A 15,347-nucleotide genomic window follows, 5' to 3' on the forward strand; every position below is an offset into this window, starting at 1 on the left:
GGCTGCAGCGCAATTAAAGTGTTGATGCAGAGCTCGTAAAGTACTTTAACTCCTCTTGGGGTGCTTGGTTGCTCTGCCTATAATTGCTGGCTCCTTTTTTCTTGATTGGAAATGCTTCACTTGTTGCTGCGGTGGCCTCATTGGGCTCTCCGATCATATTAGGGGCTGTTCTTTCTTCTCCCTGATCCATGTGGTTTGCAACTTTAACCCCTCAGAAAAGCACTGGTCCATTCAGTCCAGACTTATTCTCCAGTGCTATTTCCCTAGCTAATCCTAACATCCTTCTATGACTCTTTATTAATGCAGGATCATGAAAGGCTCTGTTACATTAAGTTAAACGAAACAATCAGCTGCATTGATACTGCCTGGTGGGATCTTAGCTCTCATATATCCGAAAGGCTTTCTCAGCATTACTGAAGTAATTCTTTATGACTAAGAGGGGGCTATATTCTTGCCAAGTCATCATCCACTGTAATATAATGGCAAAGTGTGGGTACAACTTTAAGAGAAATCATTAGCTATAGGTGGGACACCATTACATAACACCCTGAGAGATTAATGAAAAATGTTATCTCTGTCATCCCATTCTCTCCCCGTCTCTCCTTCTTACCACAGGTCAGGAGCGGCCATGCCATTTGGCTGTTTAACAATCGGGGAAAAGAAGGATTACAACAATCCTTCGGATGTGACAGACAAATATGACCTGGGTCAAATTGTTAAATCGTAAGTAATTCAACAGCTGCTGGAAGAGCCAAACTTTTAAACCATACTTTATAACTTTTCTCGAGAGTCAAATGTAATCTGTGAGAAGGTGCCATGTGTTTGACTCTGAAATGTTTAATTTCAGGGAGGAGTTCTGTGAAATATTCAGGGCCAAGGACAAAACTACAATGAAAATGTACACATGTAAAAAGTTCCTGAAAAAGGATGGAAGGAAAGTCCGCAAGGCCGCGAAAAATGAGATCCTCATCTTAAAGATGTGAGTTGCTTCTTTTTTTCATTGTGATTTATGTTATCTGGAGTCTGAATTTCTGCGTTAAATGATGCATGATTAGTTTTGTGTCGGGTCTTTAGTTTGTTTCTGTTTTCCTTATTTCATCTTCTTTAATGCTGATTTCACAGATTACATCAATTTGCAAAAAGGAAAACAAAAGAGAACAAATCTCAGCGCTCTCTTTAAAAACAGAAAGTCAAGCAGAACTCATTTTGCTGAGTGATCACACGCAGCCTTGTTTATCTGAGACGTTTTTTCTCAGCTTCTCTCTGATTATCTAACTTTCCAGTAAAGCCCACATTAGCATAACCTGGGCCTTATCAAACTATTTGTTGCTGACAGCAGGCGAAGCACTGGAGCAAGATGAAGATGGGGGTGTGATTTCTTTCTAAGAGTCCTTTGGATATTCTTGTGCAAATTACACTTTAGACACCTCAATAACGGGGATGATGATGCTCCCATTTTTCATGGTCTCATGATGAGAGGGGGCTTAATGAATAATGAAACAGTTTATAGTGACATTGTCAAAAGCTGTGAATATTGCTGGCAAAACATCAAATGCAATCTCAAAATATAAAATGCTTCAATATAAGCATTAAGTAGAGAGGCTCTCACTCAAGTATGAATCAGTTCTTTTATATTGTTAATACCTGACTTAAGAATCCTGCGTTTGTCACTTGTACAGGTTTTGACACTACTGCTAATACCACTGATTTAAAGTCCCCCTCCAAACAAAAATATATTTTTTCTTTCTTGTTATATCACTGAAACGTCACAGTGAAGTTTCTCTGCACTCACCTTAAATCTGACTTCAAGACGTCTACGCACAAGGATGATTTTATGACATTATACTTAGCTTTGAAGTCAATCACGATCCAGTATGTTTTCAGTATGCACCTTACATAACCTGGAACATCCACTGCACATATACACATTTTTTTATACATTCCATCCCCGTTGCAGAGAATAATCATTAATCAGTTACCGAGAGACACAATTTGCTATACCTTGTAAAATATATACACTTTTTGATGCTTTATTTTAAGTTTGAGTTGTAAATGTCAAATTTATGCACATGTTCTCAGAGATCCCCACATTACAACAGAAATAGTCCAAAGGACAGGCTTATCATTTTTTTAAAAACTCCACAATTCTACAACACCTGTGTTGTCACTGGTAACAAACACTGACAATGATGCACTAAGGTCCCAAAGATCACTTGTCCACTCACTAATTAACTGATTGAATGAATAAAAACACCATTTCAGACTCAGCTTCACACTTGTTTTGACCCTGTTCTACATTCACTACAAAAAAGTAAGAATCCTCGTGAAGGAAACAGGATTATTTTGTCATTTTCCTGTGGAAGCTCAACACCCGGCAGCTTACTTTCATTATTCACTTTGCAAATATATAGCTTTACAGACCAAATTCACCATGAAGTTTGCCAGCTGGTGCTGTGGTTGTCAAAGGCACGGTCAGCTGTTCAGCACCATCCTGCTGCATGGTTGTCTTTATGCCCAAATGGATGCATTAGATTACATAAATCTGCTTATCTATGGACGGCCAGTTAAGTATCCAGAACTTGTGTTGAGAAGTAAACTTAATTGATTATGTTGTGGGGTTTCATGTTGCTTTCTTCATGGCTGCTTTTTATCTTGGCTTCTATGACTACTGTAGTGTGTTATTCATGAGCATTAACCCTTTGCATTATTCCTCTAACTGAATGAATGATGCAAACGTCACCTCCTATAAAAGTCCTGACATCATTCTCTCTCTCTCTCTTTCTCTCTCTTTCTCTCTCTGTGTCTCCCTCTGTTTTGTGCCTTATGACACATCTCCTCAGGGTGAAGCATCCCAACATTCTCCAACTGGTGGATGTCTTCGAGACCAAAAAGGAGTACTTCCTCTTCCTTGAACTGTGAGTTCAGATGTCTGATGAGTTGGGGGGGGGGGGGGCTTTCTGCTTGTCTTTGCGGTCGCTCGGGCAAGCTGAACTCTATGTGTTGATTATACACTCGTGGGGAATGAGCTGTTGTAGCCTGAGGCCCTGCAGATATGAGAACAGCTCTGAACTCCACTCATTTGGTATTCAGATATGATTGCTTGCTAGCTGCTCCATTCTCATTGCCGTGTGTTCTTGGGGAATTTGATGCATTTCCATAGATATGCTAAATGTATGATACTCATCCTTTGAGGACACTTGATTTGTTGGTTTAGGAATTCCGGTTTCAAAGGAAATGATCAAAGACCACAGACACATCCATAGGGAACAGATTTAAACCATTTCCCTTTTAAACAGGTGAGACAGATAATATTCTCAAGGATATAATTAACATTTTAACATACAACATATATAGTGTAAAAGGGCATTTAAAGGTTTCTACGTTAACAGTTTTTGGGTTTTTTTGCTTCCTATTAAAAAAACCTGGAAAAGACGTCTCTAACACCACATTCTTAACTACCAACATTAAACATGCAACATATGACGGATCTTTCTGTTCTGCCACAGTGCAACAGGCAGAGAGGTGTTTGACTGGATCCTGGACCAAGGCTACTACTCAGAGCGAGATACCAGCAACGTGGTGCGCCAGGTGTTGGAGGCCGTCGCCTACCTGCACTCCCTCCATATTGTTCACAGAAACCTTAAGGTAACACGTTAGTGCAGGACTTTTAAACATACTATAGATCTGTGTTGTCATATCTATCAATTTATTATGCAAAAAATAATCCATAATGTTTTCTCAATGAGCATCTTTGCTGATGTGAGATAATGTAAGAGGTCTAATTTGAATAAAGCATCTGAAACTAGAATAAAAATATAATGCCTAATTTACAATGCACATTTTTCTATGCAGAACCATCACATTAACTAGCACTCTGGGAAAAATGTGCTCTCCATATGCTTACTGACATTTTAGTCAAATTTCAAGTGGCGTGCAACTCATTTAATTTGGAGAGAGGGTTTAGTCATTTGTGATGTACAAAATAACTTGCAAATTTCAGTTAAAATGCCACTTATCTTTTAAAATTCATTACACTATGCCGGGCACACACTGTCTGAGTGTGTCTGACCCTCTTTCTGTTACACAACATTTGGCTGCTTTCTTCGTTCTATCTTTAAATGAATGTGTAACCATTATTTATATAAAAACCTGGATCAGCTTCTCTGTCTCAGTACCTCTCAAGTCTCCCTGTAAGATTGCCAGCTTTTAAAATGCATTTCTTCAAACATAGTTGAGTCATGTTGCTTTATTCCAATAATAATAAAATGGTTAATTTAAACTGAATGTTTCACATTTGATTCATTTTAACCTGCACTGGATAATTAAAGTTTTAGCTGTTTGGGGTCAGCTCATTATTTCTGCCTTTCACTGAAATTCAAACTGTGAAACTTTCACTTGAATATTAATGACCACAATGAAAGACCTTAAACATGAATATTACATTAACTGTTGTCATTGTAATATGTCATTTTACACAGTTGGAGAACTTGGTTTACTACAACCGCCTGAAGCACTCTAAAATAGTCATCAGTGACTTCCATCTTGCCAAGCTTGAGAACGGACTAATCAAAGACCCCTGTGGGACACCAGAGTATCTAGGTGAGAATTTTAAATTGACCAAATGGCAAATAAGACATTACAAACAGTTCAGTGGAGAATGTGATGTAGTTGCCTGCTTGCAGAGTTTGTTATCAAGTTTCTGTGCTCCTCTGCAGCTCCAGAGGTGGTTGGCAGACAGCGCTATGGCAGGCCTGTGGACTGCTGGGCTACAGGTGTCATCATGTATATACTGTAAGTTGTGACATAAACATGCTGACAGAAGGGTATTCATTTTACCATAAGACAGGGGTTTGCTCATATACTTTAATGCATTAGTCAAATATATCAGCATCATTATATTATATTATTTGGCAAAATGAGGGTGTATTACCTTACTGTTGTGATGTAGAAGTGTATTTCAGGGTGTCAACATTGTAACACTGTGCAACAGCGAATGTGATCAGAAGTGAAACAGGCTTTAAACTACCAATGAGCGAGGCAGCAAAACACTGCTTTTCAGTCTGAGGTTAAGTTAAATTACTTAAATTAATAATTTTGGGAAAAACACTTGCTTGTTTTCTTGTTTGTGAAATATGAAGCTAGAACTGGAAGATCACCCAAACTCAGCTCATAGCAACTAGCTGAAAACCCAGACAAGAGATGCATTTTCATCACAACAAGGAATTGGGAAGCTTTTAACTGATGTTCAGTGTCTTTCATCAGGGCCCTTCCATAAAACCTCCAGCACCTGTTTGACCAGTATCTAGCCTTGAATTAAAGAATTTTTTATTTTTTTTTTTAAACATGTGATATTCTCTGTCTTTGCTACTTCAGGCTGTCAGGTAACCCCCCTTTCTACGATGAAACTGATGAGGAGGATTATGAAAACCATGACAAGAACCTGTTCCGAAAGATCCTGGCAGGCGATTATGAGTTTGACTCTCCGTACTGGGATGAGATCTCTGATTCAGGTACTTTTAGGATAAAATTAATGCTGTGAGGGAACACAATGACAGCTTGCAGGGTAAACATTTCAAATTCAAGAAAGTTACTCTTTTCTTACCTCTGGAGTGATCAAACACATCATATTTATGTTCCCATCTATCAGTAGAATAAACCTTTTTTTAATTTAATTTTTTTAAGTTTTTTCTGTGTGATTTTTCTCTGACAGCTAAGAGTCTGGTTGCGCGACTGATGGAGGTGGATCAAGACCAGAGACTGACAGCCCAGGAGGCTATAAACCATGAATGGTAGGCAGCAGAGCTTTGATATATTTGCAGACCACTTAAATCACAGCAGTATTATCAGAATATATTAACATGATCAGATAGACTGAATCATAGAGGAGACCTTCTTCCTTGTTTGACATGCTCCTTAAAATTGTGTTGAGAAACATCATCAATCACATCAATCATTGTTCTTAATGGGTGCTGATTAGACTGCAAGACACCCTAGTAACAATGCTGATGCTTTACTTAACATTAAATTGACAACCAAAGCTACTAGCCACATTGCCTGAAATCAATTCAGCACAGTTTATAGCCACGCCAGCAACGTTGGATGACAATGTCTAAAATATCCAAATGGACGGCCACAACATTCGGTGCAGATATTCATTGTTCCCAGACAATGAGTTTGGTACAGACATGTTCCTCACAGGGTAACATTTTTGGCAATCCCTTGAATTTTCATTTTGTACCATCTCATCAGGTCAAAATTTCACTTCATCCAACACCTGCTGAACTATTCACATTCCCATCAATTTCAGCTGTACATTTAGTCCTAATTAAAGTTGGTAACTAATATAAAAAAAACCCATGATATTCAACATATTTCTTTTGGCAGACATTTTTATACAAAGCGATATACAATCTGAAACATAAACCAATTAACATTTTCATGTTTTGTTTTTTTTCTCACAGCATCTTGCAGCAAATACAGTCTCACAGTGCTTTTTAGTTTTCTTCATAAGTGGCATTTGTATGAGAACAATAATGTACTTTGGAGTGCCACAATATTAATAAAAAAAAAGATTGGGTAGAGGAACACCCTTGTGACCTATTTATCTACAATTTCTTCTTATGTAGATACACCTCATGTACATTATCTCTTACATGTTGTGGCAGTTCTTCAGTTGAGGTTGTTTTATTATGTGTGTGTATTTTTGTGTTGAAAGGACTTGTTTTACCTGTTTTGCCCTACTTGTGTGTATTGGACAGTGGCACTTCCAGCAAATTTCCATTTTTGCACCCAGTTGATTTTCACAGTGGCAAAACAAGGAGAAAATGCCCACGCTGAGAAATAATCAGAGTAATCCTTAAAGGTTGCGCAGTCCTTGCAAAATCCTTTTTTCCAGTCAAATTGAGTAATACCGTGTGCAGCAGCCAGTGGCATCCAAAGATAGAGGGAAGCATAAAGTGAACTCTGTTGTGATGTTGTGTTTTTTCCCCCCATTTTGGACAACAGGATCTCTGGCGGTGCAGCTTCAGATAAGAACATCAAGGAAAATGTGTGTGCACAAATAGAAAAGAACTTTGCCAGAGCCAAATGGAAGGTAAGCCCCTTTGTTCTCTCTCTCAGGAAGCTCTTCATCACAAAGTTTGACAGTAGTTGTATGGTTCATGAACAAGGAGCTATAGTAATGCAGTCTTGTATAACTGTGAGTTGAGGTAGTCCAATGAGACTTTATGTTCTCTGAGCAAGTTTTCAGATTATAGAACCTATTTAAGATCGACTTATTCTGCCTCCTCCCACAGAAAGCTGTGCGGGTCACCACCATCATGAAGAGACTTAGAGCACCTGAGCAGAGTAATTCAAGGGCAACCAGCCCTGAAGCCGGTGCCCCAGCAGACCCTGCAGCTCCTCAGGCTGCTGCTGACCCCTCTGCTGCTGCACCTGAGGAAGCACCCAAGAGTGCACCTGAAGGAGCACCTGAGGGAGCACCTGCTACAGTCACAGAGCTCCCTGCAGGAGCGGAGATAAGCCAACCAGCGCCAGAGGCCGGAGATGAGGTGGCAGCCTCAGCCGCGGAGCCACAGCAGCCAAGCCCGGCACCGGTAGAGGCTGAGCCCACATCACGTTGTAATGGAGAAGCCTCGGCTGCTCTCCATGCAGGCGCTGAGGCTGGGGATGAGCAGGGTTAGACTACCCCTACCCTCGCTGCTGTGACATCTACAGTCCCTACCAACCCCCGCACACTGTACATTAGCTGCTAGCATGGTGACACTGACTCTGCTTCTCTCTCACTTGCAGCATTAGTTTCATCTCATGGAGGCTGTGTGCTAACCTTTCCTGAGTGCCGCATTGCATTGGCTTTCTTTTTACACGTATTGTACCTTTTTTCACTGACCCTTTGGTGTTTTACGTCAGATTATAAACCACATCCAAGTCCTCACACTTGAGTTTTAGAGGCCAAACAGATATGCTGTCAAGCTGTGGCTTACAGCTAAAGTCTTCTTTCTGATTCGTCTCTCAGTGGTACATAGGAAGACATAATTGTGCTGAAAACAGCTTTGATTCCTTTTCAATGAGCCAACTTGGGGGCCAACTTCTCACTACCAATTTTGCAATTACAGTATTTGTAAGAATACAAATAGAAAGGTTTTGTCTCTGAAATTTCGACCATGTACTGTAATATTTGGTAAGTACTGGTCCTCTTTAAGTTGGAAAACACAGGGGAACTATAGCTACCGTTGCTATCTGTTATTGTCTACACTAACCAGTAATTGTACATTAAACAACACTGAGATTGCTGACTGGGAGTTTTTATGCCCAGTACTGTATTTTGAACTAGGCAGCTTCACACATAAGCACACACACAAACACTATGTCCCTTTGCTAACTTCCTGCTCAGGAAAGAACCTCATAGCTGTAAGTGTGAAGATTCTGTACATAGAGACCTTTGTAGAAGTAGCCAAAACAGCATGCATTCTCACTTTTTGCTGTTAATTTCACATTTCACAGCCACTTGGTGGATAAAGATGTGCTCCTGCAAACCCTGTCTTCTTGAAGGCTACAACACTCTCGCCTCTTGCCACAAGCCATGCCGAGGCTAATGTTCCTTTCAAAAGCATACTTTACATTATTACTACTGTTCATTTTGCGCCCCTCCTGTTAATGTAAGTTATGTGAAAAAACAAACAAAAGATAGTCTTCATTACATAGCAGTTCTATGCATCCAAATTAATTTGTAGCTTTTCTTTTTTAGCAGACGTCATGACATCTTTATCCATCATGTGACAGAAATCTTTTTTTTGCTAGATCTCAGTCTACCTGTATCTAGTCTGATTTGATTCTGTACACTGCGTTAGCATATTGACTCTAATGCCACATATGTCTTAATATTTGGTTGTAACTGTAAAAGAAAATGTGCATTAACTCTGACCACATGCGGCTTTCAAGGGAAGACGTGCATCATTTTGACTTAGTGGTAACTAGGGCCATCTTCACCAACTCAGCTTTGTTGACCTGTATTGTACTGGGGAAAAAAAAGTATGAAGCACATGACATTTCTGAACTACTTTATTTATTTATTATTTATATATTTTTTTATTTTCATATTTACTTGTTTTTCAACTGTTTCAGTTATTTGTTAATTCCATAGATTTTTCAGCTCATACTTGATGAACAGTAATAACAATCTATAATTTCTTGTCACTGGTCCCCTCAAGCATTAATAATAAACTACAGAAGAAGGTCTCTGTAATCACTCTACAGGAAATTGAGCAATATTCGACTGGCTGCAGAAACTGTGATTCTTCGTGTCCTTTCAATACAGTCTATGTATCTGTAAATAGAAGTCTATAGTCCTTGCCAGCTGTCAGGTTCATCAGGGCCACTTAACTAACACATGGCTGCTGTCAGATAAGTGTGTTTCTGTGTGTGTGCGGGGGACCTGATTTCCTGTGCTAACATACACTGAACTACAGGTTTCTATTCCCTGGTCACATAAAGACAGCAGCCATATTGTCAGTATAATTAATAGGTGACTTGTCTGACTTTACCCAACCTTGTTGTCAAGAGAATTTCCTGCGCACATTATATGGAAATGTGTTTCAGATAAAAAAAGGAGCAACTGCTCTGGAGAAAAATGTATCATATTTATTATCTGTAGAATCTGAAGTTTGACTTTGTTGTCGTCTTTTATTTATACATTGATTTCCTTTTGATTTGTGTTCATGTAGATTGGTAGACACACCAGTCATCCAGATTATACCACTATATTATTTCTTACATTGTCTAAGATAAATATTTAGATTTTACCAAGATGCTTAATAAGATGAATATCAGAGATTTTTTTATGTGAATAGATAATTTCATGTAGTCCGTTCTCTTTGTTTAGATGGCAAATAAAAACAGTTTAAATACTGTTACACAGTTTAAAGCAATGCTTTTTTTCCAATACATTTCTCACTGTATTTAGTATTCCATGTCTGTTCATTTTGCCATGCACTTAAAGGTGTATTTGTAGATGTGATGTTTGCCAGGACCAGTGGTCACCTGTAGGTCCTGTCCTGCATTTGTGAGCTCTGTACCGTACTCCTTGACTGAGTTGATGATTTTGATGGTAATAAAATTTAATTCATCTGTTTACTCATCTGTGATCCTCTCTCATTTTTCTTCTAATTGGACAATCAGTGGACAACAGGTGCATAACATGTTTCAAAGCAATGATGGCTATATTGGAGATTTGCAAGATTATTTAGAGAAAATGTGGCAATCAGCCTGCGTCAAACGTTCCCCCTAATCCGGAGGAGAGCATCTGTGTTACACGCTCTCAATTAGCACAAGCTTAGCACCCATCCTGGTGGGGTGTGAACTTGTGTTCGAAAAATCCCAGCAGTGCCATTTGGTGACACGTTCTAGGATACTTTAACTGCATCGCCTTTGATTATAATAATGCAGAGAACACTCTTTCTAGGCCCTCTAAGGTTTAAATAGGCTTCCTCTTGGGAGCCTCTTTCTTTTTCATGCCCACTGTACAATCATATGCAGCCATCCATACAGTCAGTGGGGCTCAGGGGGATGCTAACTCAGTCTCTGTGTCATTGGATGACTTCATTAGGAGTGGTGGGGTGAGAGAAGTGTCAGTTTCCTGTTTCTCCAAACCATCAATGCTGGGATGAAAAGACGATTGATCACAGCCTGTCCTTGCCGAGAGGAAAAGAGATTTTCACAAGGACTAACAAAATAAAACTTAGATACCAACTCAGCTAAAATAGCAGCTGAAAAAGTTACTCTACATTTTGGATTGAGTTATGTAGTTCGATCAATTACATAAATACTTAAGCAAGCGCAAACAAGAACATATCTACTTACACAAACCACTGGGTCCTCCACAGTTCAGCTAATAATAAGCACTTTGATTCACCACTATTGATTTTTTCATCATAAAGGTAACTTCATTAGGCTTCAGATTCAAACTGATGATAATACTTTAGGTAAAGAATTGTGATAGTGATGAATAGATGTGGTGTGTAGCATTGATCTTTAGCAATGCAGGGGTTAAAAAGTAATCAATCGCAACATCTCTGCCTCATTTAACTGCATACCACTGAGGTCTAACAATACAAATCTATAATGTTGCTGTTAATTACGACAGCATCACCAGTACAACAAGTTTAAAAAGTCCATAAGCATCAATATCATAAGCAACCTGCAGTACTAAGGTTTTGTATTGGGAGACTGTTTTGTGTTTTTTTTTTTTAGTCTTAGAAGACTAACATCCTTAGATAATATAGAGGAAACAATATGACTTGGGATTTCAGAAACTAGATTTCACTCAGATTCATTTGTGGTAATGAAATTGTGGTAATGTGCTCTATGAAAGCAAAAACATTAAAAATAAATAAAACAAAAGATTATAGCTTGCAGCACAGCTCAACAAACATGACAGCCATATATCAATAAAACATCATAGTACAAACTTTTCAGATTTCATATTTACGAGCTTGTATATTTTGTTCTTTTTAAAATTGAGGTTTTGTGATGATTTATTTACAATAGACAGCACTGGTAATTCTACTGTAAATCCGTAGTATAGTACACATTTGCATCCTGCCATCTGCTGGTTTACAAAATGCAATGCAGCTGTAAGAAAACTATTGTTGTGACTGCAAAAAAACAGCAGGGAGCAGTATTGCTGCCTTTGTTTCTCTACTTTAAAAGGTACCATTGGCCACAATGGTAATTCCACACTTTATTTTGGGTTGCTGCATGAGAAACTCTAACAATATGAGGCCAAAAATAGGGTGTTATGCATCAAAGAAAATCACATTCTTAGCTTGATCTCTTTAACCTAGTTTGTGAGCAAAACCAGGCTGAGGCATTAACTTGATGTTAGCTCATCATCTCTTTAACCAACTTTAGTTTTTAACACTGGTCAGGGCTGTAGGTCTTCAGAAGGATGCCTATGAACAAAGAACCAGTTTCATGGCATGCCAAACTTTTGCCTCTCACTATCCAACGTTCAAGTCCTTCTGTTTCAACAATGCAGTAAGTGTCCGACAGCTCTCACTGTGAGACACAGAGCAGATACCCACTGAATGCCATGACTGCCTCTGAGCCACTGAACACCAGATCAGACTCAGCGATAAGGCAGAGCAGGATGCCACATAAGAAATTGAAAGATGTTAGTGATGCCGTTGCTTGGCATCATGTCATGTGATATGCCACCGTGGAGATAATGCCCTTCAGTAATACGTGTCTGTTGTGTCGTGAAGAATGGTGCATAAAAATGTCTGATCAGATTCTGATGGGTCAGTCTTTGTTGTGGGTAGTTTTGAATTTCTAAAAAATGCGGCTCACCATCTTGGTTTCAAGCCAGTTTCTGATTCAGACACAGAGGTGGCTGGATTTGATGCGATTTGATCCTACATCTGCTTTGATGGATGATGACACAGATTTCATTATAGCAGCCACTGGGAGGGAGGCTGACCCTGAATGTTGGTGCCCTCTATTCACGAGACTGTCAGACTCCCTTCGCCTGCACCGCTGTTCATTTGTAGGGATCAGATAAGTGGAGGGAACAGAGCTCTGTCTATGAGGAGGAATGAAAAGTTCTCTGAATGTCATTTGATGCCTGGAATGCTCTGTGATGGTTTTCCAAACCAATCATCTCCATGTTTTAAAGAAGTGTCATCAACGCAAGACTGTACAGATGACATTCTATTTGTACAAAGAACTTTTGACATTTTTGACACATTGTGACATACGTACATGTTACATGTAGTGCATATTCCAATCCCCAAACCAGTGTTCACTGTGCACCAATCTGTGAGTTTGCAGTCAAGTACAAAGGAAAACACATCCAACAAAGGAATAAATGTCATCTGCATTCTGCTAAGTTTTTATTCATAATTTATGTAGTTGAAAACAAGAAAGCAACATGCTTTGCATCACTGCTTCTTCTGCTTTTCTTATTATGTTTTTAACTTGCATGAATTATTAACCATCTGTGTTGATTTGAGTATTTAGTAAACATGTATTCTTTATTACTTATTTACATCGCAGAATGTTATTGCATTCTATACTGGCCAAATATTCTTGCTTGATTGTTCCATGTGTGGCATTGTAGTGGCAATAAATCATTAGCCTACATTCATTTCAATTACCTGCACGTTGGTTAGTAATGAGAGACGGGCTAATACATTGTTGGCTTTTGTTGACAGTATAGAAAATATAGAATAACACAAGCCTTTATGAAGCAATGTTAAACCCCTAAGAGAGTGAAGAGTGGAGTGATGTGTCCTTGTCAGGCAGATTCACTGCATTTGTACTGTACATATAAAAAAATATGCTGCCCTAGAAGATATTCTGCTTATTTTGTCCCATAAAGATGTTCTATTCCTAACCCTGAGAACCGGATACAGTGCTGAGGTGGGGGGTATCTTATATTCTTTTACTCCCTGTGAACCCCTCCTGTTCTTCCCAGATAGTTTTTTCCCTTCTTCTTCTTCTTCTTCTTCTTCTTCTTCTTCTTCTTCTTCTTCTTCTTCTTCTTCTTCTTCTTCTTCTTCTTCTTCTTCTTCTTCTTCTTCTCTATCACATTTCTCCTGACCTAGATAGTTATGGGAGAATGTGAGTCACTGTTGGGCTGATCAGGGGTCAACTCTGCCATCAAGGCTTTTATGATGTGCAAGAAATCCTGATGGGCTTGACTAAAGCACACTACTCTGACCTGACAACAGCCTGTTCCCCTCAGGAGCTGGAGGAAGTCTTGCTTGCACATACAGTACTCTCATCAACCATTCAATCTGATGAATTATAGCATGAAACTGCTGACTAGGGAATCTTGAAAGTGTTGAGATTCATGAAATATTACACCATAGATGACTGCAGAATGACAATAGTAGCCCATAATGCCTTCAATTTGGCTAAATGACTTTATGATCCAAGACTTGCAACATTTCTAGACTTTCTGGTTTCCATGTTCTCTGAAGGTCACAGTATGGTGGACTGCCTCCTTTGAAAGATCCAGCACTTGAAAGAAGAAATGGCAACTGCAGACCTCATGTCTGGGGACTCCAGATCTGTAAGGCCAAGTAGGTTTCCCATGAGGTGAATAATTTCCTTCAGGGTCCCCAGAAGTGAGTGGCATCATTGTATTTTCTGTAACAAAAGCATAAAAGCAAATAGGTTTACTTTAACATCAGTTTTTCTGTCTGAATTAGAGTCAGTACTATTGTAACATATGTGTAAAAAATATGTTTCAAGTAAAAAAACAACCATCCAGTCTGTTAGAAAACCATACAGACAGTTGAGTGTTCTGTTGGGCCAATGTGACTTTATTGTCTTTTATGAAAATATTCATAACTAACAATTAACATTAGTGAAGAGTTTAAAAAACAAAACAACCTAGACTTAATGCTAGCCTTAGCTGTTGAAGATTAGCTTGTTGTATAAGGCGATATTGTGTTTGTCACTGAAGTTACAGTACTGTTCTCATCCTGAGGAGAAAAACTGGAAGAGAACTTTATCTAACATTAACAGGTTGTATTTATTTAGGTAACTTAGGTAACAAAGTGGTTTTACTAACAACATTAACGATGGCTCCGTTCTATCCAATGACAGTGAGCCAGAAGGCACGAGACCAGGACTCTGAAACTGAATAAGCTCGTTGACATTCAACCATTATTATAATCGTATTATTTTCACCTGTTATTTTCTTATTGTAAAATGTTTAAATGTCTACTGTGAAAAGGGTCTATCAGTGACTTTAGCTATTTCTGGTAGCCTATAAAGGACACAAATAAACTGTTTTCAAAATATGTAATACTTGTACTAATTAGGTTTGACAAAGAAACAATACATTATAATGCACAATAAAACTGCTACATTTGCTTGTTGCATTACCCTACATTACTGAGCATGTTGCAAAAGCAGTTTCTAATTTCAAGTGATTCTTAAAATGCAAAACGATGTGCCTGTGGTCAAAGTGCTGAGAAATTAGTATTGATTAACAACCCAGGTCTTGATCCCATCAGTCTCCCACAGGTATACCCTGATTACCCAGCACTATTGAACACTAAAATTCATAGTTAATGAACCTTTAAGTACTGATAAAGGCTTATCTGAACATATTAACTGATGGGGATTAGGAACTCGCATAATCCATATCTATTAGGCCCAGAGTTAAAGCCACTCAGATACTGCAGAAACAGAGAGAAAGTATCCTCCAGTGTTTCACTAAAGGAGTTTTACCTTCCAATATTTCCATTACAAACACAAATGCAATGTGTGTATTGTATACAAATGTGCGCTCATATCTCTTTAACAGGTACAACTTTATTCCAAGGATCCAGAGGGTT

At 38.7% G+C, this 15,347-nt stretch overlaps 1 protein-coding gene across 1 annotated transcript; it reads left to right on the plus strand.

Annotated features, from left to right (window-relative positions):
- The first annotated feature begins 628 nt into the window (after positions 1-628).
- On the plus strand, positions 629-7,682 carry camkvb (CaM kinase-like vesicle-associated b). Its single transcript, XM_062416090.1, has 10 exons — positions 629-723; positions 848-979; positions 2,841-2,915; positions 3,507-3,645; positions 4,479-4,599; positions 4,716-4,791; positions 5,374-5,510; positions 5,711-5,789; positions 7,006-7,093; positions 7,296-7,682. The coding sequence occupies exons 1-10, from the start codon at positions 629-631 to the stop codon at positions 7,680-7,682; spliced, it is 1,329 nt and encodes a 442-aa protein (XP_062272074.1).
- The last annotated feature ends 7,665 nt before the right edge of the window (positions 7,683-15,347 follow it).

Source organism: Scomber scombrus, chromosome 3 (genome assembly GCF_963691925.1).
Source record: "Scomber scombrus chromosome 3, fScoSco1.1, whole genome shotgun sequence".
Classification (NCBI taxonomy): domain Eukaryota; kingdom Metazoa; phylum Chordata; class Actinopteri; order Scombriformes; family Scombridae; genus Scomber; species Scomber scombrus.

Excerpts from the sequence above, each read along its gene's own strand:
- camkvb (XM_062416090.1), top strand. The coding sequence starts at position 629 with ATGCCATTTGGCTGTTTAACAATCGGGGAAAAGAAGGATTACAACAAT. Across the intron at positions 980-2,840 it reads GAGATCCTCATCTTAAAGAT|GGTGAAGCATCCCAACATTC; the intron begins GTGAGTTGCTTC and ends ACATCTCCTCAG. Across the intron at positions 3,646-4,478 it reads TTGTTCACAGAAACCTTAAG|TTGGAGAACTTGGTTTACTA; the intron begins GTAACACGTTAG and ends CATTTTACACAG.